A 27,457-nucleotide genomic window follows, 5' to 3' on the forward strand; every position below is an offset into this window, starting at 1 on the left:
AAGTAATTGCTATTCCTATGCAATATTTTAAATTAAAACCCTGTGAAGCTGTAACTACCCAGAACTCATTAGTTGTTTATTTTATTTTATTCACTTGGATTTAAAGTTTTAGTCTAAATTTTCCCTTTGCATGTGGGAGGGTGCAGTTGCATTTGGAAAGTCTTACCGAACATAAAAATTCTGGCCTTGGGGGATTTTTCTTTTTTTTCCCTGCTAAAAATAGTGTTTGCTTACTCAGTTCTGAAAGTAAGTCTGTAATTTAACCCATAGAGAAGGAGAAAGGAGGTTTCTTTCCTCAGATGAAAGGAAAGCCCACAGACCTGAATTCCAGAATTGGACTGTTCCACGCTGCCTTAACATTGGCTTTTCAGTGAAAAACTGTTTCTATCCTCATCCTACTCAGCTCTCAAACTTTCTATTTTGTTGTTGTTTGAAAAATAATATTAAAAACTTAATTGTTAAATCATTTTCCAGAAGATTTAGAAAATATAAAAAACAATCATAAAGAAAAACATTTCGTATTCCCACCATGCAGAGATGATCACAGTTGATGTTTTTGTGTATTTATTCCAATTTTTGTCTCTGCACACTTATTATTTTATTTGTTTACAGAAAAGAAATTCAAGCTCATTAAAAAAATTAAGACTATATCAGAAATATTTTCCCATGACATGTAAAATAGTGAAACTATATTTAAAGAACAATTACAGTAGTAGGGTGAGGGCTTAAAAATATATACTCTCAAGTTAGTTTGAAAATAAAGACTTGAGAATTACTATACTTTTAAGACAAGTAAAGATTTAATTATATTTTTAATAATAAAATGAATTGACAAATGTCAAAGGAAATAGAAACCATTCAATATATGAAGCTCCTGTTATTAAACTCATATTACAGAACATCTCTTCCACACTCCTTATTTTTTCCTTTCTCCTGTCCTCAAATTTACAAGTGATAGATAGTAAAAGATTGAAAAATAATCCATCTGAACTCTGTATTTTTCTGGAATTAAATCCATTATGGAACGTCTTTCTTCTTCTCGGTAAGAGACCTTTAAGTGACAGATAAATGGGACTTCGTAACAAAAAAAAGCACCTTCTTATTCCGCTTGTTAAAAATCTGAAAAAGACTTTGGTGCTTTTATCTGAGTAAATATTTAACTTCTTCTTTTTTTTTTTTTTTTAGGGAGTTCCATATTTTCTTTTTTAATTGTGCTTTAAGTGGAAATTTACAGCTCAAGTTAGTTTCTCATACAAAAATTTATACACACACTGTTATGTGACCCTAGTCACTGTCCCTATAGTATGTCAGCACTGTTCCCTTTTCTACCCAGGATTTCCCATGTCCATTCAACCAGCTCCTATCCCTTTCTGCCTTCTCATCTCACCTCCGGACAGGAGCTTCCCATTTAGTCTCATGTATCTACTTGTTTATCTACTTGAACTAAGAAGCACACTCTTCACAAGTATCATTTTATGTCTTACAGTCCAGTCTAATCTCTGTCTGAAGAGTTTGGCTTTGGGAATGATTTTAGTTCTGGGTTAACAAAGAGTCTAGAGGCCACGTCTTCTGGCGTTCTTCCAGCCTCAGGCAGACCATTAATTCTGGTCTTTTTTGCTAGAATTTGAATTCTGTACCTTACCTTTTTCCTGCTCCGTCAGGGACTCTCTGTTGTGTTTCCTGTTAGGGTGGTCATTGATGGTAGCTGGGCACATCTAGGTCTTCTGGTCTCAGGCTGATGAAGTCTCTAGTTTATGTGGCCCCTTTTTGTTTCTTGGGCTAATATTTTCCTGTGTCTTTGGTGTTCTTCACTCTCCTTTGCTCCAGGTGGGCTGGAGCCAATTGATGCATCTTAGATAGTGCTCACAACCTTTTAAGACCCCAGATGCCACTCATCAAAGTAGGATGCAGAACATTTTCTTAACAAACTTTGTTAGGTCAATTGACTTAGATGTCCCTTGAAACCATGGTCCCCAAACTCCCACCCTTGTTTAGCTTCTCTTAATACGATTTTGGTAAATGACTAATTTAGTTTTCAATCTGTAGTGGAAAATGTATTTTTCACTTTGAGAAAAAGAACAAACCTGTTCTGGGTCACTTGCATTAAGAATAGACTGTGGAAAGGAACAACCAGAATGGAAATGAGAATGCTCACGCATCGTGAGGAATACAACCAACGTCACTAACGATTTGTGTAAAGATTGTTGAATGGGAACCCAAACTGCTGTGTAAGCTTTCACCAAAAACGCAAGAAAATATTATTTAAAAACAAAGCAAAACAGAAGACCAGACTGTGGACTTCCTAGAAGACACCCATAGACCATCCATTGTCTACAGTTTTTAAGAAATACACTACCACCAGATGGTGCCTTTCTGGAGATAGCACCTGAAACATAAAAACCACTAAAACAAAAAACAAACAAACAAAAAGAACCTAACTTGTTGCCGTCATGTCCATTCTGACCCATAGTGATCCTGTAGACAGAGTATGTCTCAGGGTTTCTGAGGTGCAGCTTGGTGGATTTGAACTGCTGACCTTTTGGTTAGCAGCTGAGTTCTTAAACACTGTGCCACCAGGGCTCCATAAATAAAAACCACTAGACATTAGTAAATCCATTATTTTCTCAGTGATATCAGACTATATGTCTGGAGAATTTTTCTTCCATCACAAATACAAGTTGGACACTTTCTTACGGTTCTTAGAATATCAGGACATGTTATTTTTGGGGCAGTAAGTTTCCTGTGTGTTCAAGCCATTATTTTTCTCTGTAATATCTATCCTGCTTTTACCATATTTTTGAGTAAATTATACTTTATTCCAAGTACGTTTATCTATAGTAAGTCTTCCGTACAAGACTGGATCATATTTAAATGTAAAACCACGAGTACCAATCCTGGCTTTTCATTTATGTTCACCAAGAATATATTTCCTGCTCCTTAAGCATACCAAACAAAGGCACCAGCACAAAAGATAGGACCAGGAGATAATACACTTTCTGTAATAAAGTGGCAAATGCTACCCATGCGAAATGTTGAAGGGCTTTGAACCCTTAGCTTTGGTTTGAATACCTGCTGAGAATTTACATTTCTAACAAGTTCCCAGGCGACGCTAATGCTGCTGGTTAGGGACCAATTCTGAGACCCACTAGTAGAGCAGTGGGTCTCAAAATGTATTATATATAAGAATCACTGGAGATCTTGTTAAAACGCAGATTCTGATTCTATATATCTGGGGTGGAAATGCAAATTCTCAGCAAGAATTTGAACAAGATGGAACCGGTTTGAAGCCTTGGAATGTTAGGTTGATAGGTGCTATCAAGTTGGTTACAACTCATATTGACCCTACATACAGCAGAACGAAATGCTGCCTGGTCCTGAGGCATCCTTAAAATCGTTATTATGTTTGAGCACATTGTTGCTGCCACTGTGTCAAGCCATCTTGTTGAGGGCCTTCCTTTTTTTACCTTACCAAGAGCTCATGTAGAACAGAGCACTGTTTTTTGAAATGGGCTGTCTAAATGGTCTGAACTTACAGAGAAGTAATTTTCTGGTCTGGAGAGGATGAACTATCTAGTCTGTTTGATGTTGTTATGCCTGTAGAAACAGACAGACAGACAGACAAGGAGTATGACAATGCTGTAAATCATGCTTAAAATGAGTTAGCAATCTGGTTTAGCTAGTTTGAAATTTTAATTTTCCTTCACTTCGTATGGTGTTTTATAGTTTTAAAATGCTTTAATTTGTGTTATCTCAATTAACTCTCATAACAACTCTGTGAGATACTCTATAAAAACTACAAAACTGTTCATATAATTTTAGTTAGAATGAGAACTCAAGTCTGGTTCTTATTTCATTGCCTTTTCACAATGCCATGCTGCCAGGAGACCGAGTTGAGTAGTCTGTGAAGCATTCCTTAGAGAACATGCATTCTTAAGTAGATCTTTCAAATAAATCTTCATCATTTTAAGGTGAATACTTAATAGTGAGAGTAAACACTGCCATTCAAACATTTGTTTTGTGGCAAGATGGCAGTATGGAAAAGATCAGAAGTGAAGCTGGTCAAGAGGATTCTTACGTAGATTTAAGTTCCTAAAAGTGCATACACTGAAGAGAGAACACTTGCTCACTCTTTGCTTTGGTCTCTTTAGTCATAAAATCAGAATTTCTGCCAATAGTCTTAATTACACTCTTAAGTTAAAAATACTTTTGAAACTAGATAAACAAGTGGTACCATTGGGAAAAAGTTGCAAATTGTGCCTGGGGAAGTTATTACTTTTACTTCCTAATTTTTTATATTTTAATGTGAATAGAGCCACTAGGATGAGGAGATTTGAAGTAAGGGAAAAGAAGGGAAACAGGTATGTGGTGCAATGTGTTTCTCTTATGTGGCCTTTCTGGCCCTGAGTTTGTAATTTTTCCAAAATGATTGTTCACTTTGCTATCTGGATTAAGTGGCCTGCAAAGGATTGGTCAGTTTGCTATCTGCATAAGCAGCTTGCAAGGGATTGATTGGTTGATTTACTGTGTTCATAAGTGGCTTGCTAAGACTGGTCAGTTTATGATCCACTTTACACAGATTGGCTGCCCCCTCCTCCCCCGCCAGTAGCTGAACTTTACCTGGCTTGGTTAGGGACCCTGCCTTGTAATTGACAAGGAATACATGGACTGGCTTATAAAAATCCTGGAACCTCAGGGGGGAGCTATCTTGATGGAGAGGAGAGCTGCCTGAGAGTCCCCTTGAGGAAGACCTGTTCCAGCTTTCCTTGGTTGACAAGGGAGAGTTGTGGCCTCTTCTGCAGGGACTCTCCCAGATCTCGACCATAAGCTTTTCCCTGAGTTATATCCTGAGTTCCCTGACGTTTACCGTGAGTTGCATCTTGAATTGTATCCTGTTACTTCTGCATTATTATCCTAATAAACTAAATAATTGGGTATATAGTCTGTGAGTTGTGTGAATTCAGTGTGAACATTGCCATGAATCATGGAACCCAGTAGAAAAATAGAAAGTGAAATAATGGAGAAGTGAGAAGACAGAGGTATATTTGACTTCTCTTCATAGAAACCAGCCTTATACTGATTCTGGTTCAGGATGATGTCCTAGGTTTTAAGGGGTTGAGATCCCCAGAGGAGAAAATAGTTCCTTGTCATTGGTTTATTTCATAAGTTTGTCTAAGTCTAGGCTTTGTTCTAAGTTCTTATTTTGAAAAGAAAATTCTTAATTGTTCTCAGATGATTGTGTTTCCCAGCAGTTTAAATTCAATCAAGCTTTGGCACTATGATCTTCACGTTTTTGAGACAGCTGAAATATGGGAATTATATTTCAGGAGGTAGTATGTGGTCAAGAATCAATGGTACTAAAGGAACAAGTCCAAGCTGCACTGAAGGCATTGGTGAAAAAACAAGGCTTCAGGAACTGACAAAACACCAACTGAGATGCTTCAACAAACAGATGCAATGCTGGAAGTACCCACTTGTCTATGCAAAGAAATTTGGAAGACAGCTACCTGGTCAATCCACTGGAAGAGTCCCATATTTGTGCCCATTCCAAAGAAAGATGATCAAACAGAATGTGGAAATTATTGTAGAATATCATTAATATCACATACAAGCAAAATTTTGCTGACAATCATTCAAAAATGGCTGCAGCCATACATTGACATAGAATTGCCAGAAATTCAAGCTGTATTCAGAAGAGGATGTGAAATGAGGGATATCGCTGCTGATGTCAGATGGATCTTGGCTGGAAGCAGAAAATACCAGAAAGATGTTTACCCGTGTTTTATTGACTATGCAAAGGCATCTGACTGTGTGGATTATAACAAATTATGGATAACATTTTGAAGAATGGGAATTCCAGAACACTTAATTGTGCTCGTGTGAACCTGTACACAGACCAAGAAGCAGTCGTTCAAACAGAACAAGGAGATAACTACATAGTTCAAAATAGGAAAATGTGTGCATCAAAGATGTATCCTTTCACCATACTTATTCAGTCTGTATGCTGAGCAAATAATCTGAGAGGGTAGACTATGTGAAGAAGAATGCCACATGGGGATTAGAGGAAGACTCATTAACAACCTGCGGTATGCAGATGACACAACCTTGTCTGCTGAAAGTGAAAAGCATATGAAATTCTTACTGATGAAGATCAAAAACCACACCTCAACATAAAGAAAACAAAAATCCTCACAAGCGGACCAATAAGCAACATCATGATAAACCAGAAAAGGTCGAAGTTGTCAAGGATTTCATTTTACTTGGATCCACAATCAAAACCCATGGAAGCAGCAGTCAAGAAATCAAATAATATATTGCATTGGGAAAATCTGCTGCAAAAGACCTCTTTAAAGTCTTTAAAAGCAAAGATGTCACTTTCATGGCTAAGGAGAATTTGACCCAAGCCATGGTTCTTTTCAATCGCCTCATGTGCATGCAAAATCTGGACAATGAATGAGGAAGACAGAAAAAGAATTGATGCCTTTGAATTACAGTGTTGGCAAAGAATATTGAATATACTATGGACTGCCGGAAGAACACGCAAATCCGTCCAGTCCCTGGAGAAGGACTTCATGCTTGGTAGAGAATGACCAAAAAGAGGAAGACCATCTATGAGATAAATTGACACAGTGGTCGCATCAATGGGCTCAGACACAGCAACGATTGTCAGGAGGCACAGGACCGGGCAAAGTTACATTCTCTTACACATAAGGTCGCTATGAGTTGAAACTGACTGGATTGCACTTAACAACAACAGCAACATACCCCCCCATGGAGAGTTAGATATTCATGCCCACAGTTAACCTTACCCCACTTCCCGTGGAAGACCTGGTGCTACTCAGAATAAACAGAATAAAACCAACTGAATGTCTTTAAGGGCGATTTTTATATATCTATGCTATTTCGGGAAACCCTGGTGGCCTAGTGGTTAAGTGCTACGGCTGCTAACCAAAGGGTCAGCAGTTTGAATCCGCCAGGCCCTCCTTGGAAACTCTATGGGGCAGTTCTACTCTGTCCTATAGGGTTGTTAGGAGTCAGAATCGACTCAACGGCATTGCGTTTGGTTTTATGCTATTTTGTTAGACTTTTATGTTAAAGAAGATTGCCAGTCACACAGCCTGGGATCTTTGAGTCTGCTTCTGAGGATTCTTCTCCTTGGGCACATGGAAACACATTGGCAAATTCTTACTGTTCATGTTCTCATTTTAGACGCCCCCCAGACTTCTACCACCATCTACATTTTGATAATTTTTTATTCCTTTAATTATAAATGTAAGACACACTTTTTGAAAAATTCAAATAATAGAGAAGTATATAAAGGCGGGAAGTTTCCCTCCTTCTTTCCAGGGAAAGATGTTATTTTCCCTTTTTACCTCTCTGCTCCCCATTTCTTCTCCTTATGAGGAAAGCATTGTAAACAGCTTGGCATATATTTTCCTCAAAATCAAACCAGTTGCTGTCAAATCCAACACATGGCAGCCACATGTGTTTCAGAGTAAAGCTGCACTCTAAAGGGTTTTCAACGGCCGTGACCTTTTGGAAGTAGATAATCAAGCCTTTCTTCTGAGGTGTCTCTGGCTAGATTCCAACTGCCAACCTTTCAGTTAGTAGCTGAGTGCTTAATCATTTGCACCATCCAGGGACTCCTTATTCCACACACACACACACACACACACTGTTGTTTATGTTGTTTTGCAATATATTCTGCCACTTACTTTTTTCATTAATTTATTCATCATCTTATCATGTTAGTACATACAAGTTTTCCCCAAATCAAAGAATATCCGGAAAAAAAGTTACAGAATTAAGAAGCACAGACACTATGGTGGAGTAATGCTGAGTGAGTTAATGGTAGCAAAGGGGCACATCAGAAAAGAATCGAAGAAAAAGGAGGAAGAAGAGCTATGCAGAACAAAGATTAATATAATTTCCAGTTAATTTACTCAAACAAATTAAAGTCATAAATATATTATTCCTGAAACATTGATTGATGTTTATTTTGTGTTTATAAATGCAAAGAGACAGGTTTGAGCCTGTGTTCCAGACTAACTGCGTTACTTATCACATCACTTAACTCTCCTGAGCTTTCTTTTTTCTTACCTCCAAAATAACCAGATTAGACGAGAAAATATCTGTGGTTCCTTCCCTTCTGAGGTTTAGTGCTTTAATTTTCTGGGGGCAGGGAGGGGAGAGGAACTCAAGAATTTTCTTTGGTATAAAGTAGTCTTTGTTCCAATGTATTCTTGGTTGTTCTTGTCCATTTTCCAATAGCAGTGCTTGGTCTATTATACAGATCACATTACCCTACCATTTTAGCTTATAATAATACCTACAAGCTGTTTTATAGTTTATAAAGGACTTTCACACACCTCCTCGTATCTGATTTTCACAGTGACCCAGTGACGTAGGCCGAGCAGATATTATTTTAATCCCCAATTTGTAGATAAAAACTGAGTTCAGAGAGGTCTTGCAGGAGTCTGATTCCTACCTATATAGTCTCTAGAATTGTTAACTGAACAGACATGATTCAGGTGGAGTCATTATCTTCTTAAATAAGAAAACTTTCTTAATATTATCTTATTTGAGAATTTTATGTGTGGCATACTTGTAATTATAATGAATATTGCTTGATACTTATAAGACAGGAAAAAGGAGACTTAACAGAAGACATTTTTACTGCAGTGACTTAGAGAATTTTTTGGAATATACCCAGTGAAGACATCTTTGATCCAGTGGAACTTTGAGAATTTTCCTGATTCTACTCTATTTCTTTCTGTTCCAGATTCTCTAGCTCTATGGAATCTCTTGCAGTTCTCCTGGCTCTCTGACCTCTCAGAGCTTTTATTTGGTATTTCTTCATCCTGAAATGTGCTTCAGTTTTTTGTCTTTCTGTCAAACTTCTACTAATGCTTCAAGCTCAAGGGTTACCTGCTCTGTGAATTATTTGCTCAATGTCTCCTGCAGAAATGAGTGCTCTTATCTTTCTCCACTGCTACCTTTAAAATCTCCATATTTCAACCACTTCACCTCTCTCTCATCTGTAACTACAGTACAAACTTTTTAAAGGTTAAAATAAGGTATACTTTTTCATTCTTCTATTCTCAGACAGCATGGACTGCAATGCAAATGTAAACAAATATGCATTGAAAGAGTAAATTAATTTTTACTAAAAATTATTAAGTGGCATTTGAGCAAAATTTTAGTTTTAATTTTTGTGTAATTTGCTACAGGAATTTTCTTTTTTCTTTCCTTATTAGTATCCAATGTTTTTAATTTTGAAACAATGACAAATTTACAGAAAAGTTGCAGGCACAGTATAAAGACTGTTTCTTCCCCCGGAATCATTTGAAATTAAGTTGCTGACCTGATGAGCCATTATCACCAAATATATTAGTTTCCCACATTCTTTGAGCACTTTCTTACTTTCTGACACAACAAAATATATCAGGTTCATCTTGTACTTTGCCTTTCCTAGTCCTGGAATCAGCCTTTCTCTAAGGAGCCCTGGTTCCATTTAATGGAGAATGGTATTTAGAAGGCAAGATCTGGGCCCTAGGTGTTCTCATTACTATTGTGTGCCACTGTGGACACTGCTATTTAGAGCTGTATTTATTTCTATATTTATCTGTCTATCTGTCTATCTATCTGTCTATCTATCTATCTATCTATCTATCTATCTATCTATCTATCTATCTATCTATCTATCTATCTATCTATCTATCTATCTATCTATCTATCTATCTATCTATCATTTACCTACCTACCTATTTGTCTATCCTGAAAACCATGAGTTTACATTGATATTTACAACTCTAACCCATCACCATAGGATTTGTTCTTTGTTGTCATTTGCTGTAAAGTTGGCTCTGATATATGGCAACCTTACGTATAACAGAATGAAACATTGCCTGGTCCTGCACCATTTTCAAGATTGTTAGTATGCTCGAGTCATTGTTGTGGCTATTGTGTCAATCCAACTTATTGAGGGTCTTCCTCATTTTTGTTGGCCTCCTATTTACCGAACGTATGTCCTTTTCTAGCAATTGGTCCTTCCTGATGATGAGTCTGAAGTAAGCTAGTGTAAGTCTCGCCATTCTTGCTCTAATTAGCATCCTGGTTGTATTTTCTTATAAGACTAATTTGTTCATTATTTTGGCAGTCCATGGTATATTCAATATTGTTTGTCAACACCATAGTTTGAATGCATCATTTCTTCCTGTCTTCCTTTTTTATTAGCCAACTTTTGCATACATATGGGTGATTGCAAAGACTGTGGCTTTGTAACTTTCTTCTCCCCTAGTGAGAAAACTGGCCCTCATTATCTTTTATATATTTAATTAATCTCCCTTTGTATGGCTAATTATCTTAATTTGTGTTCTTTAGAGGAGCAAAACCAGTGAAACAGGTATATATATACATAACACCTGTTCCCGTCAAGTCGACTCCTACTCATAGTGACCCTATAGGACAGAGTAGAACTGCCCCATAGTTTCCAGGCCTGGTGGATTCAAACTGCTAGCCACTATGCCACCAGGGTTTCCATATTTATGTATATACATACATATGTATATATATTTATACAAAATATAAATATAAAAAAATATATATACATATATATACACACACACGCACACACACACACATCCTCTCCTCACTTATCAACATGGTTAGGTTCCAAAGACCAGGTCATTATGCTAAATCAGTGTTATGCAAAAATGGAGAGTGACCACATCAGATCACAAAATGGGGGATGACTACATCATTACAAAACTGCCAAGTTACATCATTATGTAACTGCCAAATTACATCATTACATAACTGCTAAACCACTGAGAATCATGGCCCAGACAAGTTGACATATAACCTTAACAATCAAAGCTAGCATTACTCTTGCCTCACACCTTGGCATTTGTTACTGCCAGATTAATGTACAATAGATAGTTAATGTACAAAATAGTCAGATAGTAGATTTTTTACTATTGTTGTAAATGCAAAATGTTGGATAATGTGATAGTTGAGAAATGAGGTATATATATATAAATTTATTTATTTATTTGAAGGAAGTGGTTCAGGCAATTTTGGGGGCTAGCAAGTCCCACATCTGTAGATCAGGTGGTGGTAGGCTGGAGACCTCTCCTGGCTCATGGGATTGTGCGGGGCTGGCAAATCCAAAATCTGAAAGTCGGTGGCAGACTGAAGATTTTTGAAGGCTGACGTCCCAAGAACTATAGGCCAGGTGACAAGAAGAGTGCAGGGTTGAGAGAGAGTGAAACTCTGCCAGAACATCCATTTATATTCTGGAGGCAGACCAAACCTTCCAAGGAAACTTCTGTAATTACGGAAAGTGATTACATTGCATTACACTATGGAGCAGCAACCCGTCCAAACCCGATGCCATCGAGTCAATTCCAACTCATAGCGACCCGATAGGACACAGTAGAACTGCCCCATAGAATTTCCAAGGAGAACCTGGTGTATTCTAACTGCCAGACTTTTTGTTAGCAGCTGTAGCACTTAACCACTATACCACCAGGGTTTCCAGTCCAGTGTCTGCCAAACCACTGAGAATTACAGCCTAGCCCAGTTGCACATACAATTAATCATCATACTAATCTTCCATTTCTGCTGCCAATTCCTTACCTGTTGATTCTCTCCTTAGCTTTCTTGGATTCTGATATTTCATGCCAGCTATCCTCTTCACTGCTCAGACTCATGCTAGATGCTAGGCCATCCCAGAACAGGGTCACCCTTCCCGCCCTTGTCTGTTTTTGACACCTTTAACCGAAGATACCTTCAACTACTAGGGCTCTAACTTTCCATGCTGGTCTACCTCCCTCTCTCTCCCCCCACTCATGGGTGCTCTCCACTCATTGCTCTGCTTCTGATATCCAAAACCTGACCACCATTTGCATAGATGCTGTCCGCTTTCAGCTTGGGCTCTGACACCCCATGCTAGGAAGGATGCTCCCCTCCTCATGCTTGGGCTCTGATACTCTTATTCCGTTAGGGAGGCACCATCTGACTTTCCATGTCCCCTTCCCAAATCTAGACCTTCTTTACCCTGCTTGGACTCTAACTGCCCACACTAGGTTGTCCTCCTACTTGGAAGCCCTCCTCCCCTTGTTCATGCTCCAACACACTTCTGGGCCACTGTGGCTCCCTTTCCTGCAGACACCTACTGTGCTCTGCTCCAACTAATGACTTTAGGACTGGAAAGAAAAGGAAGCGAAGGGAAGGGGAAGAAGAAGAAGAGAAAGGGATTTGCCATCTCTTAGATTTGCTTATGAGTCTTTCCACAAGGAACTGCAGGCATGTAAAATTTAAAAGAAGCAAATTTGCTCCTTTTTTTCAATAGTAACTAAAGATTTGGAGTAAGAAAAATTTGAAATTATTAGAAAAGGTAAGATTTGAAGTTAACTATTCTTTCAACTGAAGATTAAACTTTATTTCTCTTCTCAATATTTCACGTTGTATTGTGATAGATGACTTCTAAATGAGACAGTTAGAAATAAAAAGGCTGGAGTGGATAGTTAAAGTTCTTGTATTCCAATTTTCTTGTTTTATGGATGAAGAATTTGAATCCTGGTTAGGTCAAAGGACTGTCTCAGGTTTTCCATGTGGCTGAGTGAGAAATAGAAAAGGTGTCTTTCCACTCTTTGGCCAGTGTCCTTGGCATGCTACCTTCATTATTATCATTTTAAATTATTTTTCCTTTAATGCAAACTTCCTAGAAAAATCATTATATTTAAATTGGAAGTATTTTTCTTCAGTAATGCATTGCCAATAGAATGTTATACCTTGGGCCCTAAAACATTATCAGTGCAGTATGTTGGTGATAATAAATTCTTAGAGTGGAAGATCTAGAAATTAGTTTTGTCAATTTGGTAGTTAGTTACTTGTAATTTTCTGAATACTTTCTATTAATTGATGCTTATATTATTGTGCATGGTAAAGTTGCTGAGCAGGCTGATTATTGTTTATTTTACTGTTTATCGTCTTGTTGGGTTGGTGGACTGGCAAAATGTATGTATGTAAGGATAAATGACTATAAATAAATTAAGCTTTCAAAAAATCCACAATATAAAATTTTTATTATTTAAAATCCATTTACATTTCTGAAAAATCCAACATTTTATAAATGAATTTAGTTGCAATTCAAGCTGGAAATGAAAAATTGCTGGGTATAGATGAGCCTTTTTGAACTTTCAGTAATTTTGAACCTCAGTAATTTCCAAGAATCACCTTGAGTCACTGAGGTTAAAGGGAAAAATAGGCAACAAACTGTATTTAAAAACCTAATCAAAGGCTTGAAGAGTCCCACTAGTTGAGTAATGAATTTAAGAGCTCAGCTGTGATTTGAACTTACTTCTGGTCCTTGGGTGAAACATTTGCCCTTTGAACATCAATGTAATTCTGTATATTAACAAATGCACAGATTTTATAATTGGAAGGGACACACCATTGAGATCATTTAGTTCACTTCCCTTCAAGTGCAGAATCCTTCTGCCATATACCCTATAGGTGGTCACCCAGGAACTGTTGTTCTGAATCACTTTCAATGGCGGGGAACTCACTACTTCCCAAAGCAGCTCTTACATTCTGGAGAAACCTGCTTCTTGGTAACTTTGTCCTGTTAATGCTGTCTTCGGCCCTCTGAACTTAGAATACAATTAAACTCTCTTCCACATGACAGTCCTTCAGCTGTGTCCACCTAGATCTTCATCATCCTGGATTTTCTCTGTCTCTTTCTTCCATAAAACCCCCTTTCTTCCACAGTGTGTCCTTAATTTCATCATGAAAGATGAGAGTCTTTCCTCTAGCCAATCTCCTTGTCTTTATCTGGACTATGTTTTTTAAAATGTGCTTTATTAGCAGATGACCTTCAATAAAAAGTAAGAATACCAAAAACCTGTTGCTGGCTAGTTGATTCTGGCTCATAACCACCCTATTGGACAGAGTAGAACTGCCCCATAGGGTTTCCAAGGCTGCAATCTTTACGCAGCAGACTGCCACATCTTTTCTCCTGTGGATCAGTTGGTGGGTTCCTTTCCATTAGCTGTCCAGCTCTTAACGACTGCACCACCAGGGCTCCTTCAAGGCAAGAATATCACTTTGAATTCTTGATGTTATTGTTCTTAGCCATATGTCTTAGTTATCTGGTGCTGCTATAACAGAAATACCACAAATGGATGGCTTTAACAAACAGAAATTTATTCTGTCATAGTCTAGTAGGCTAGAAATCTAAATTCAGGGCACCAGCTCCAGGGGAAGGCTTTCTCTCTGTGTTGGCTCTGGAGAAAGGGCCTTGTCATCAATCTTCCCTTGGTGCAGGGGCTTCTGAGGCACAGGGACCCTGGGTCTGAAGGACTTGCTCTGCTCCTGGCGCTGCTTTCTTGGTGGTATGAGGTCCGCCTGTCTCTCTGCTCGCTTCCTTTATATCTCAAAAGATTGACTTAAAACAACCTAATCTTGTGGATTGGAAACCCTGGTGGCATAGTGGTTAAATGCTACGGGTGCTAACCAAAGGGTCAGCAGTTTGAATCTACCAGGTTCTCCTTGGAAACTCTATGGGGCAGTTCTACTCTGTCCTATAGGGTCACTATGAGTTGGAATGGACTCCATGGCACTGGTTTTTTTTTTTTTTTTTTAATCTTGTAGATTCACTTCTCCTCATTAACATAACTGCTGCTAATCCCACCTTATTAACATCACAGAGGTAGGATTTACAACACCTAGGAAAATCACATTAGATGACAAAATGGTGGACAGTCATACAATACTGAGAATCATGGTCTAACCCAGTTGACACACATTTTTGGGAGACACAATTCAATCCATAACACCATTTAACTGTGAATCATGGTTTCACTTTATTTCTGGACAATCATATAAAGCAGACACAACCTTTGGCCTCAAACACTGCTTTGCACAAACTTGTTGACCTCACACCTAAGCCAGGTTTTCTTGAACTCTCATCTGAACAAATAAACATTCACTCTGATCCGCGGATATCCTGTGAGGAGACCGGAAGGGCCGGCATTGGCTGTTCTGGCTCAGCTAGCCTCTCGACTACGTACGCTACAGATTTGATTTCCTCTTTTTCCTCTGATTTTAAAAAGTGAGACAAAAAGCAATTTTTGTTAGTCTTTTAGACAATGAAAGTGGCCCCAGACTTCATTCCAGGAAGCTGGTTCCAACGGAGTAACAAACAGACCAGCCAGACTATAGGGGAAGCTAGGGACTCCGACACAGAGGTGGCATCCAGGTAACAGTAAGGCGAGAGCACGGGGAGCGCGCGGGGCTGAGCTGAGGCTGGGGATGAGCTACGGAGGCGAAGAGGAAAGGCCAACCCGGAGGCGCCCGGGGCTATGCGCCCCGGTGTGGACACGCCGGGGAGTTCAAGCTGGGGGAGTGTGTCACCACGTGCCAGCATAGGCGGGGTCAGGGCCCTCCTCCGGATCCCGGAGTTTCACAGCGGACCGACCACAGATAAAGGGGGGGGAGAGAGAGAGAGAGTCAGTCTCAGGCAGACTCATACAGAGAAAGAGTCAGGCAGACAGACGCAAGGTGAGAGAGAGGCTAGTGAGACCTTCCTACCAGTTTCCCAAGCCCAGAACGGAGAGAAGGGGGGTCCCGTCTAGATGTTCAAACTTGGGATCTCCAAAGGGGACGTTTTCTGCAGCTCCTTGGGACTGCATGTCTTAGCCCTTCTCAGTTTGCTGCGGAGGGAATTAAGCAGAAAGAGGAAGAGGAGGTGGGGTTCTGCAGCTAGTGGTGGTTTTAGTTCTTCCTAAGAAGTGGCGTGCACTAGTTTTTTTTTTTTTTAAGAAGTGGCGTGGTTTGGGGCTTTATATCCGGGAGGAGCCTGTGTCACCACACTCTAAGCAAATCCTGGGGCGTTTGCAAACCCGGCACCAGGGCAGCTGGCCCCATGCCCGGCCTGGCGTTTGAGGGCTCCGGCCACGCCGCGCTCCCTGGTCCGGCCGGCGGGTGGTCAGCTGGCGTTTATCTCTGTCCCCCTTTGTCCCCTTTATCTCAGGCTCTCCAGGAGGCCCGGGGGGCTCACTCTGCCTATCGCTACCCCTCGGCTGTGCAGCCTCTTCAATGCCCCTCAGGTCGCGGACTGCTGCTCTTTCGAAGGCAGCCGAGGACCAGGAGCGCCCCTTGCCACTGCTGACTCCAGCCGGCGCCGCCGCCTGACCCGCGCGCCCTTGGGCACCGACGCCGGTGCTCTCAGCACGTACCTGCACTCGCCAGCCGGTCGAGGGCCCTCTAGGGACAGCACTGATCCGGATGGCCCCGGGTCGGGCGGTGGCCGGGCTCCTTCTGCTGGCGGCCGCGGGCCTCGGAGAAGCAGCGGCGGGGCCCGGGCTCGCCTTCAGCGAGGATGTGCTGAGCGTGTTCGGCGCGAATCGGAGCCTGTCGGTGCCGCAGCTCGGGCGCCTGCTGGAGCTGCTGGGAGCCGCCCCCGTGAAAGGCGCCCCCGAGCCAGGGCTGCTGCATTTCAACCAGGTAAGGCAGGCGGGGGCCCGGGCGGCCCTTCTTCACTGTGGGTGCCCATATGCGGGTGCCCGTATTTGGGAAATTGCCGGAGAAAGAATTCAGTTTTTCAAGTATGAGATGATAACTGGTTAGTGGCACCACATTTTTACTAGAGTTTTAGGTCCTGTTGGTCAGGATTAAAGAGCTAGTGTGTGTTGTTCAAGGGATTTGGCAGCCAAAAATTGCACTTTTATGCCTCATGAGCTGAGAGATCAGACGCCTGTGGTTATAAGATTCTATAACAGTTCGTGAAGTAGTTCGTGGAGCTCCAGGGCGGGAAGCCACCTCAGGAGATATCTTTTAGACAGGAATGACGTACTTAAATCTTCCCAGAAAGATACCGGCTTACACATTTCCTACAAATTCGGCAAGGAAGAAGGTATATATCATAGGCCACCTTCAACTGTTACCTGGTGGGTAACGACTGCAATTTAGAAACCAGATATAATGCAGTTTTGTCTTTTCTGGGTGCATTACACAAGATATTTAGAACCAAAGGGTCTTTATGCTATACCAATGGGGAAACTGAGGAGGCCTTGAGATCAAGTTCACACGTTCAGTTGGTAGCGTAATTAAGATGACTAGTCTTCGACTTTAGTCGTTTGTCAGGTTAGGTCAAGCGTTTGATTCTAATATTCATTCACAGCAAAAATGTATTTCTCAGTACATACACACAGTATTATCTAAAAAACAAAAAAACCAAACCCGGTGCCGTTGAGTCCATTCCAACTCATAGCTATCCTATAAGACGGAGTAGAACTGCCCCATAGAGTTTCCAGGGAGGGCCTGGCCTATTCAAACTGCCGACCATTTTTTTTTTTAGCAGCCCTAGTAGCACTTAACCACTAGGCCACCAAGTTTCCCAGTATTATCTGGGCACTTGGTAATTCCTAGGTTTTAAGGACACCCTTGAACTAAACCAAAAAAAAAAAAAAAAATCCATTGCGGGTCGAGTGGATTCCGACTCATGAAGACCCTATAGGACAGAGTAGAACTGCCCCATAGGGTTTCCAGGGAGAGCCTGGTGGATTGGAACTGCCCAACTCTTGGTTAGCAACCTTAGCTCTTAACCACTATGCCACCAGGGTTTCCAGCCTTGAACTACCTAGGAACAATTAAAGATCATAGATGTTGGTGAACATGAAAGTCAAGTTTCAAGAACGATGGTATTATACATTCTTAGTTATTTCCCTAATAAATATTCTAGCGTTGAGTATTTCTTAAAATTGTGAAGCTGGCAGAGTGTGCTTTCAGCTTCCCCTGACTCCAACTTCTGTGCCCCGTCCTCCCTTCTTTTAAACTGAGTTGTCCCACCGCCTCGATGTTTTCGTCCTTGTCCCAGTGTCTGCCATTCACAACTGGTAGTGAATAGCAGAATACAGTATTTTCCATATTGTTCCTCACTTCTGGGAGATGTTAGTGTTTAAAAAAAAAAAAAAAAGTCTTTGTGGTCCAAGATATTTGAGAAATTCTGCATTTTCATATTCCCCTCTAGGAAGTTTGGGATTTCCTAATGTATTTGACTTCAGGTGACAGAGAAACTTTAATCAGATAAATTCCTTGGTAATATTATTATAGGTAGCTTTGGTATTCTTTTTGTTAGAAATATCTTACCTCAATTAAAAATACTGTAGTCAAGAAGAAGTAGAACATTCTGATGCCATGAAATATCAGGATGATCTCTCTTTGATCAAGAAAATTGTATGGCCCTCTTATGCATGTTCTTTACTAAACTATCTGTGGGTCCAGGCATGTTGGAAAAAACAAAATGCACACATATTATATTAATATTTTAGAAAATAAAGCAAAGCAAACAACTTTTTATGTATTTTTCTGACTGGATGCTATCTCTTCTTTCCAAGTACGGGAAATACTTGAGCTGTCTATAGTATTTCTGGGTAGGAGTAGGGGCAGGTCATATGGTTGGAAGGAAGTTTGGGAACTTGAAGTTGCATATCTGTAGTCCACACATTGTTTTAACTTATCTCCTTATCTTGCAGTCTCTGGAGGTGCAAAACACCCCCAAACCACCCCAACACATTGTTTTAACTTATCTCCTTATCTTGTAGTCTCTGGGGGCACAAAACACCCCAAGCCAACCCTTGGCTTAAAAAAAACCCCAAAAAACTGCCTTCGAGTTGATTTTGACTCAGCTACCCTTTTTTTTTTTTTAACCCTATAGGGCTGAGTAGAACTGCCTCGTACCTGTAAAGTTTCCAAGGAGTGCGTGGTGGATTTGAACTGCCAACTTTTTGATTAGCAGCTGTGGCTCTTAACCACTATGACACCAGGGTGTCCTCCCCTCGGCATAGCCACTGGAAAATATGCCTGTGTTATTTAGGAAGTTTGGTTAAGTTCATTCAGCAATTTGATTCTCAGTTTATGAACAGATTAGAGTCCTTTAATAGATAAATTATATGTATGTTGACACCTTGTTTCTTCTTCAAATGCTTTTGTATGTAACTACCCTCATTATGGGCTCTGTCGGCCTCAAAAAGAGACAAGAAAAAGCCTGTAATTAGCTTGGAAACAAAGGGAAGCCAAAGACAATTTATCATGCAATCAGGCCTAACATCTATGTGATGTTCTAAAAAGTCCTACTGACAATAACAATCATTGGTTAAGTGATGACAAATGAAATGCCAATCCGGAAGAATCCATTAATTTGCTAGTAACTGATGGACTTTAGTCAAGGCATTCATACTTCCTATAGTATGGAAACCACCTAGTTTGGAGTATAATTTAGGGTCATGAATGTCCACATACTTTAAAGAAGGCAACTTTAGTTTCCTCACCTGAAACAAAGTAGAATAAGCAATGTATGGGCCTATTGTGAAAAGCTTGACTTTTCTGACTTTGAAAAAGACTGAGAAAATGGAATTGGATTCTAGTGGCCAGGGATTTGTTGAATTTTCTACAAGATCTGTCTACACATGACATTATTCCTTGGGATGACGGCTGTGGTATTTACTAGGTCGGTTTCTCTCAGGTATTGGGCTACCATACTCTGGAGGTTTTGTTAGACAGGTTTTATTTATTTAAGTATCCCTTTTTTTTTAAAAAAACAGTACTATTAAAATAATTTGTTGCTTTGGGAGAACAAAGTGACGCGAGTTCAAACTGGAGGCAATAGAACAACCGAGTTTATTGTTTTGCTTCTTATGGCTAGTAAGGGTTCAAAAGGCTGGTAGAATGGGAAACTCAAATAGCCCAGGGACGGTGCCCTTTTAGCCAAACATGTTCTGGGACTCCTATGACTGGGTGTAGGGAATTTAAGAATGGCCTCAGTGCTGCCTTTTATTTGTTCAGATGTTCCATTCTCATTCTCTAACCAAAAGGGGTTAAAAAAAAAAGTTCTTACTGGTGAACACTGGTTAGACAACTTGGCAAAAGGAAAAGCGAAGATTCTAGATTATCACACTAAACTGCTAGAAATAGCCTCCCAGAGAGTGTTAATGGGGGAGCTGGAGTGTGGCAGTGAATGTGGTAGCGTGAAGTATGAGGTAATCTTTGTTTCACATCACTCAATCTTAAAAGTTTTGCTTCTTCTTCCTGACTCTCTTTCTTCTTTTGACATGTATCTTGGATCAGGTTTCCTGCTTCATTTTTGTCTTCACCCTTCTTCATCACCTTATTCATAAAATATGGTTGCCTGAAACCTGTTTTTAATCTCTCTCAGTTTATATTGTTGGGTGCCCTACAACTCGTAGTGACCATATATGACAGAGTAGAACTAGGCCGTAGTCTTTATGGGAGCAGATCGCAAGGTCTTTCTCTCACAGAGCTGCTGAAGGGTTCAAACTGCCAACCTCTGTGTTAGCAGCCAAGCACTTAACCAAACCATGAAGCCACCTCAATTCATATGAGATATTCCCAAAGCAATACATAGAGTATGCCTCTTTTCTCTGAGACCCTCAATCAACTGCCTCTTGCCTGGTGTAGTCTAAATCTTGAGTCTGGCATTTAAGGCCTTGCATCCCCTGTGCTGATCTACCTCTCCAGATCTAGTACCCACTGAACTAAGCCATTCATTCTTCTATGAATTCACTTTACACTTTTGCTCAACAACATCTTAGCTCATTATCTTCCTTGAACTCTTGCTTGTTCTAGTCCTTGAATCACCTTATCAAAATCCTGCATTTCAAAAGCCCAGTTAAACTCTCTTTTAAAACCTTTCTGGGGCATCATAGCCAGTACTCATTCACTGATTTCTTTCTTTTCTGAACTCTAAATATTTTTTAATTATGCAAATATCTCTTAGCTATTCATATGTTCAGCAGACATTTTGATTGACTACTGCACTGTAATTAGAATGCTTATTTTAAAGTGTAAATCTGATTATATCACTCATCTTATTAAAACAATTCAGTGCCTTCAAGATAAACTTCAAACACCTTAATGTGACTTAAAAGCCTTTTTATGATCTGGTCTGTGTATATTTCTCAAGCCTTATCATTTTCCACTACTTCAGTCTTTTTTTTTTTTTTTTTAATATTTTATTGTGGCTTAGGTGAAAATTTACAGAGCAACTTAGTTTCCCATATAGCAGTTTATACAGAGATTGTTCCGTGACATTAGTTGCAATCCCCACAGCATGTCCGCACTCTCCCCATTTCCACCTTGGGCTCCCCGTTTCCCTTTGCCCAGTTTTCCTGCCCCTTCCTGCCGTCTTAACTTTGCTTTTGGACAATTGCTATCCTTTTGGTCTTGTATAGTTGATGTTCTGGGGAGCATGTTCCTCTTGGGTGTTATCATTCACTTTGTAGGCCTTTTATGTGGCTGAAAGGTGATCTCCCAGAAGTGGAGGAGTGGCTTCAGTTCTAAGTTAAAAGGATGTCTAAGGGCCATAGCCTTAGGGGTTCTGCCAGATTCCATCAGACTAGTTTTTTTTTTTTTTTTTAAGAATTTAAATTTTGTGTTTCCTTTTCCTCCTACTCTATCTCGTGCCTTCTGAGCGGTTGATGGTGGTAGCCAGTCACCATCTAGTTCTTCTGGTCTCAGGCTAGTGGAGGCTGTTGTTCATGTGGCCCATTAGTCCTTTGGACTAATGGTTTCCTTGAGTCTTTGGTTTTCTTCACTCTTTGCTACAGAAGGAAAAAGACCAATAGTTGTGACTTAGATGCCACTTGCAAGCTTTTAAGACCCCAGTTGCTACTCACCAAAGTAGCATCTAGAGTATTGTCTTCATTGACTATGTTATGCCATTTGACCTAGATGTCTCCTGAGACTATGGTTGCTAGCCCACAAGCCCATTATCTCAGTCCGGGGAGGTGTTTGTTTATGGCCCTCCCACGCCTGTTCATCTTCTATAACTACCTGTGTATCCAGTCATACATTATTTTTGATATTACTGTTGTTGTAAGATTGTACATATAATAGTATTTACTGTTGCCTTTTACTCTTGCGTACCTTTCAGTGTCTTCCTTTGCCATGGTTACGTTTTGCTGACTTCCTCCGTATTGTGTATTGTCTTTCCCTTCAAAGTTAGCATGCGTCTACTGTATAGTGATTTTCCCTCACACCCCCTCCCACCCCTGGTAACTTGTGTGTAAACCTTTTCTTACTCTTCCTAATAGTGATCTTATACGATATTTGTCCTTTTGTGATTGACATATAGGGTTGCTATGAGTCAGAATCGACTCAATGGCAAAGGGTTTGGTTTTTTTTTTTTTTTGGTATTTCACTCAGCATAATACCCTCCGGGTTCATCCATGTTGTGAGATGTTTTATGGATTCATCATTATTTTTTGTCATTGCATAGTACTCCATTTTGTGTATGTTAACAGTTTTTTATCCATTCACCTGTTGATGGGCACTTAGATTGTTACGATCTTATGCTATTGTGAATAATGCTGCTGTGAACATGGACATGTGTATGTCTATTTGTGTCATGGCTCTTATTTCTTTAGGATATATACCTAGGAGCGAGATTGCTGGATCATATGGTGTTTCTCTTTCTAGCTTTTTGAGAAAGCACCATACCGTTTTCCTGTGGTTGTGTACTTTTACATTCCTTCCAGCCGTGTATGAGAGTCCAGTCTCCCCACAACCTTGCCAGCATTTGTTTTCTGTTTTTTTTTTTTCAATCAGTGCCATTATTGCTGATATGAGATGATATCTCATTGTAGTTTTGATTTGCATCTCTCCAATGGAGCCCTGGTGGCACAGTGGTAAAGAGAATGGCTGCTAACCAAAAGGTTGGCTGTTCGAATCCACCAGCTACTCCTTGGAAACCCTGTGGGACAGCTCTACTCTGTCATACATAGAGTTCTTATGAGTTGGAATCGACTCGATGGCAATAGGTTTAGTGACTAATGATCAGGAGCATCTCTTCATGTATTTGTTGGCCCTCTGAATGTTTTCTTTAATGAAGTGTCTGTTCATGTCCTTTGCCCACTTTTTAGTTGGATTTTTGTCTTTTTGTTGTTGAGGTGTTGGAGTTTTCTATAAATTTTAGAGATATAGACCCTTGTCAGATACATCGTTGCCAATTTTTTTTCCCCAGTCTGTGGGTTCTCTTTTTATTCTTCTGGAGAAATATTTTGATGAGCATAAGTACTTGACTTTTAGGAGGTCCTGGTCATCTAGTTTATCATCTGCTGCTTGTACATTTTTAGTTATGTTTGATAGTCTGTTTATGCCATAAGTTAGGGCCCCTAGGTTTACTTCTGTTTTTTCTTCTGTGATCTTTATAGTTTTAGGTTTTACATTTAGGTCCATGATCAATCTTGAGTCAGTTTTTGTATATGGTGTGCAGTATGGGTCCTGTTTCATTTTTCTGCAGATGGAATCTAGTTTGCTGGCACAATTTGTTAAAGGAGACTGTCTCTTCCCCATTTAATGCATTTTAGCCCTTTGTTGAAGATCAACTGATCATAGGTGGATGGATTTGTTTCTGGGTTCTTATTTCTTTTTTTGCCTTTAACAAAAAGAAATTTATTCTCTCATAGTCTAGTAGGCTACAAGTCCAAATTCAGGGTATCAGCTCCAGGCGAAGGCTTTCTCTTTCTTGGCTCTGGAGGAAGGTCCTTGTCATCAGTCTTCCCCTGGTCGAGGAGCTCCTCAGGCGAAGGGACCCCAGGTCCAGAGGACGCGCTGTGCTCCCGGTGCTGCTTTCTTCGTGGTATGAGGTCCCCCATTCGCTCTGTTCGCTTCCCTTTTATCTCTCTCTCTCTTTTTTTTTTTTTTTAACTTTTATTGAGCTTCAAGTGAATGTTTACAAATCAAGTCAGACTGTCACATATAAGTTTATATACACCTTACTCCGTACTCCCACTTGCTCTCCCCCTAATGAGCCAGCCCTTCCAGTCTCTCCTTTCGTGACAATTTTGCCGGCTTCCAACTCTCTCTATCCTCCCATCCCCTCTCCAGACAGGAGATGCCAACGCAGTCTCAAGTGTCCACCTGATACAAATAGCTCACTCTTCATCAGCATCTCTCTCCTACTTACTGTCCAGTCCCTTTCATGTCTGATGAGTTGTCTTCGGGAATGGTTCCTGTCCTGGGCCAACAGAAGGTTTGGGGACCATGACCGCCAGGATTCCTCTAGTCTCAGTCAGACCATTAAAAAAAAACCATTAAGTCTGGTCTTTTTGTGAGAATTTGGGGTCTGCATCCCACTGATCTCCTGCTCCCTCAGGGGTTCTCTGTTGTGCTCCCTGTCAGGACAGTCATCGGTTGTGGCCGGGCACCAACTAGTTCTTCTGGTCTCAGGATGATATAGGTCTCTGGTTCATGTGGCCCTTCTGTCTCTTGGGCTCTTAGTTATCGTGTGACCTTGGTGTTCTTCATTCTCCTTTGCTCCAGGTGGGTTGAGACCAATTGATGCATCTTAGATGGCCGCTTGTTAGCATTTAAGACCCCAGACACCACATTTCAAAGTGGGATGCAGAATGTTTTCATAATAGAATTATTTTGCCAACTGACTTAGAAGTCCCCTTAAACCATGGTCCCCAGACCCCTGCCATTGCTCCGCTGACCTTTGAAGCCTTCAGTTTATCCTGGAAACTTCTTTGCTTTTGGTCCAGTCCAGTTGAGCTGACCTTCCATGTATTGAGTATTGTCCATCCCTTCACCTAAAGGAGTTCTTATCTACTAATTAATCAGTAAAAAACACTTTCCCACCCTCCCTCCCTCCCCACCTCGTAACCACAAAGGTATGTGTTCTTCTCAGTTTATACTATTTCTCAAGATCTTGTAATAGTGGTCTTATAGAATATTTGTCCTTTTGCCTCTGACTAATTTCGCTCAGCATAATGCCTTCCAGGTTCCTCCATGTTATGAAATGTTTCACGGATTTGTCACTGTTCTTTATCGATGCGTAGTATTCCATTTGTGAATATACCACAATTTATTTAACCATTCATCCGTTGATGGACACCTTGGTTGCTTCCAGCTTTTTGCTATTGTAAACAGAGCTGTAATAAACATGGGTGTGCACATATCTGTTTGTGTGAAGGCTCTTATTTCTCTAGGGTATATTCTGAGGAGTGGGATTTCTGGGTTGTATGGTAGTTCTATTTCTAACTGTTTTAGATAACGCCAGATCGATTTCCAAAGTGGTTGTACCATTTTACATTCCCACCAGCAGTGTATAAGAGTTCCAATCTCTCTGCAGCCTCTCCAACATTTATTATTTTGTGTTTTTTGGATTAATGCCAGCCTTGTTGGAGTGAGATGGAATCTCATCGTAGTTTTGATTTGCATTTCTCTAATGGCTAATGATCGAGAGCATTTTCTCATGTATCTGTTAGCTGCCTGAATATCTTCTTCAGTGAAGTGTGTGTTCATATCCTTTGCCCACTTCTTGATTGGGTTGTTTGTCTTTTTGTGGTTGAGTTTTGACAGAATCATAGATTTTAGAGATCAGGCGCTGGTCGGAGATGTCATAGCTGAAAATTCTTTCCCAGTCTGTAGGTGGTCTTTTTGGGTTCTTATTTCTGTTCCATTGGTCTATTGCTGTACCAGTGCCAGGCCGTTTTGACTACTGTGGCTGTGTAGTTGGTTCTGAGATTGGGAAATATGAGGCCTCCTAGTTTCTTCTTTTTCTTCAGTGAAGTTTTACTTGTCCAGGGCCTCTTTCCTCTCCAAATAAAGTTGATGATTAGTTTTCCCATCTCATTGAAAAATGTCACTGGAATTTGGATTGAGACTGGGTTATATCTATAGATCACTCTGGGTAGTATTGAAATTTTCATAATGTTAAGTCTTCCTATCCATGAACATGGTATATTTTTCTATTCATTTAGATCTCTTTTGGTTTCTTGCAGTAGTGTTTTGTAGTTTTCTTTGTATAAGTCTTTTTATGTCTCTAGTTATATTTATTCCTAAGTATTTTATCTTTTGGGGGCTATGGTAAATGGTATTGTTTTCCTAATTTCATTTTGGAGTTCTTTTTATTAGTACAGAGGAATTTGATTGATTTTTGTGTGCTGATCTGGTGGCTTGCCACTTTGCTAACCTTCTACTTGTTCCAGTACTTTTCTTGTAGATTTCTTTGTGATTTTCTATGTATAGGATCATATCATCTGTAAATAGGGATAGCTTTACTTCTTCCTTGCCAATTTATATGCCTTTTATTTCCCTTCCTTGCCTAATTGCTGTAGCTAGGACTTCCAGTACAATGTTGAATAATAGTGGTAATAAAGAGCATCCTTGTTTGGTTCCTGTTCTCAAGGTAAATGTTTTCAGTCTCTCTCCTTTGAGAATAACGTTGGCCTTTGGTTTGTATATATACCCATAATTATGTTGAGGAATTTCCCTTCTATTACTATTTTGCTGAGAGTTTTTATCGAGAATGGATGTTGGATTTTATCAGATGCCTTTTCTGCGTTGATTGAGATGATCATGTGATTCTTTTCCTTTGTTTTATTTATGTGGTGGATTACATTGATTGATGTTCTAGCGTTGAACCATCCTTGCATATCTGGTGTGATGTCCACTTGGTCGTGATGTGTTATTTTTTTGATACGCTGTTGAATTCTGTGGGCTAGAATTTTGTCGAGAATTTTTGTATCTATATTCATGAGGGATACTGGTTTGTAATTTTCTTCTTTTTTTGTGGTATTTTTGCCTGGCTTTGGTATCAGGGTTATGCTGCCTTCATAGAATGGATTTGGGAATATTCCTAGTATTCCTTCCTTTTCTGTGTTCTGGAATAGTTTGAATAGGATTGGTGTCAACTCTTCTCTGAATGTTTAATAGAATCCTCAGTGAAGCCATCTGAGCTGAAGGTTTTATTTTGTTGGGTGTTTTTTTTTTTGACCTCTTCAATTTAAGGTCACTATGAGTAGGAATCCACTTGACGGCAGTGGGTAGGTCAGTTTCTTCTTTTGTTACAGGTCTGTTCAAATTTTCTACCTTAGTTTGTGTTATTTCAGGTAGGTTGTATGTTTCTAGAAATTTGTTCATTTCTTCTAGGTTTTCAAATTTGTTAGAGTACAGTTTTTCGTAATATTCTGTTATGATTCTTTTTACCTCAATTGGTTTTGTAGTAGTCACCCATCTCATTTGTTATTTTGGTTATTTGCATCTGCTCATTCTTTTCCTTTGTCAATTTGTCCAGTGGTTTGTCTATTTTGTCTATCCTCTCAAAAAAACAACTTCTAGTCTTGTTGATTCTATTGTTTTGGTTTTGTGTTTCATTTATTTCTACTCTGATCTTTGTTATTTCCTTTCTTCTGGTGACTGTGGGCTTCTTTTGCTGTTCTCTATTTGTTCATGTTGATTTTGGCCTTTTCTTCTTTTTAGATGTGTGCACTTATTGCTATGAATTCTCCTCTGAGCACTGCTTTGCTGTGTCCCAAAGGTTTTGGTGTCTTATGTTTTCATTCTCAATAATTCTAGGAGTTTTTAAATTTTGTTTTTAATTTCTTCTACTTTCCAGTTGTTTTTAAGCAAAGTGTTATTGAGTTTCCAT

General features: G+C 39.9%; 1 protein-coding gene across 1 annotated transcript in view; it reads left to right on the forward strand.

Moving 5' to 3' along the window:
• The first annotated feature begins 16,194 nt into the window (after positions 1 to 16,194).
• SLC39A8 (solute carrier family 39 member 8) overlaps positions 16,195 to 27,457 on the forward strand; it is a 79,821-nt gene continuing 68,558 nt past the window's right edge. Inside the window, exon 1 of the mRNA XM_049885628.1 lies at positions 16,195 to 16,509. Coding sequence (XP_049741585.1) covers positions 16,291 to 16,509 — 219 coding nt within the window. The 5' untranslated portion in view covers positions 16,195 to 16,290. The remainder of the gene's footprint in view (positions 16,510 to 27,457) is intronic.

Source organism: Elephas maximus, chromosome 5 (assembly GCF_024166365.1).
Source record: "Elephas maximus indicus isolate mEleMax1 chromosome 5, mEleMax1 primary haplotype, whole genome shotgun sequence".
NCBI lineage: Eukaryota > Metazoa > Chordata > Mammalia > Proboscidea > Elephantidae > Elephas > Elephas maximus.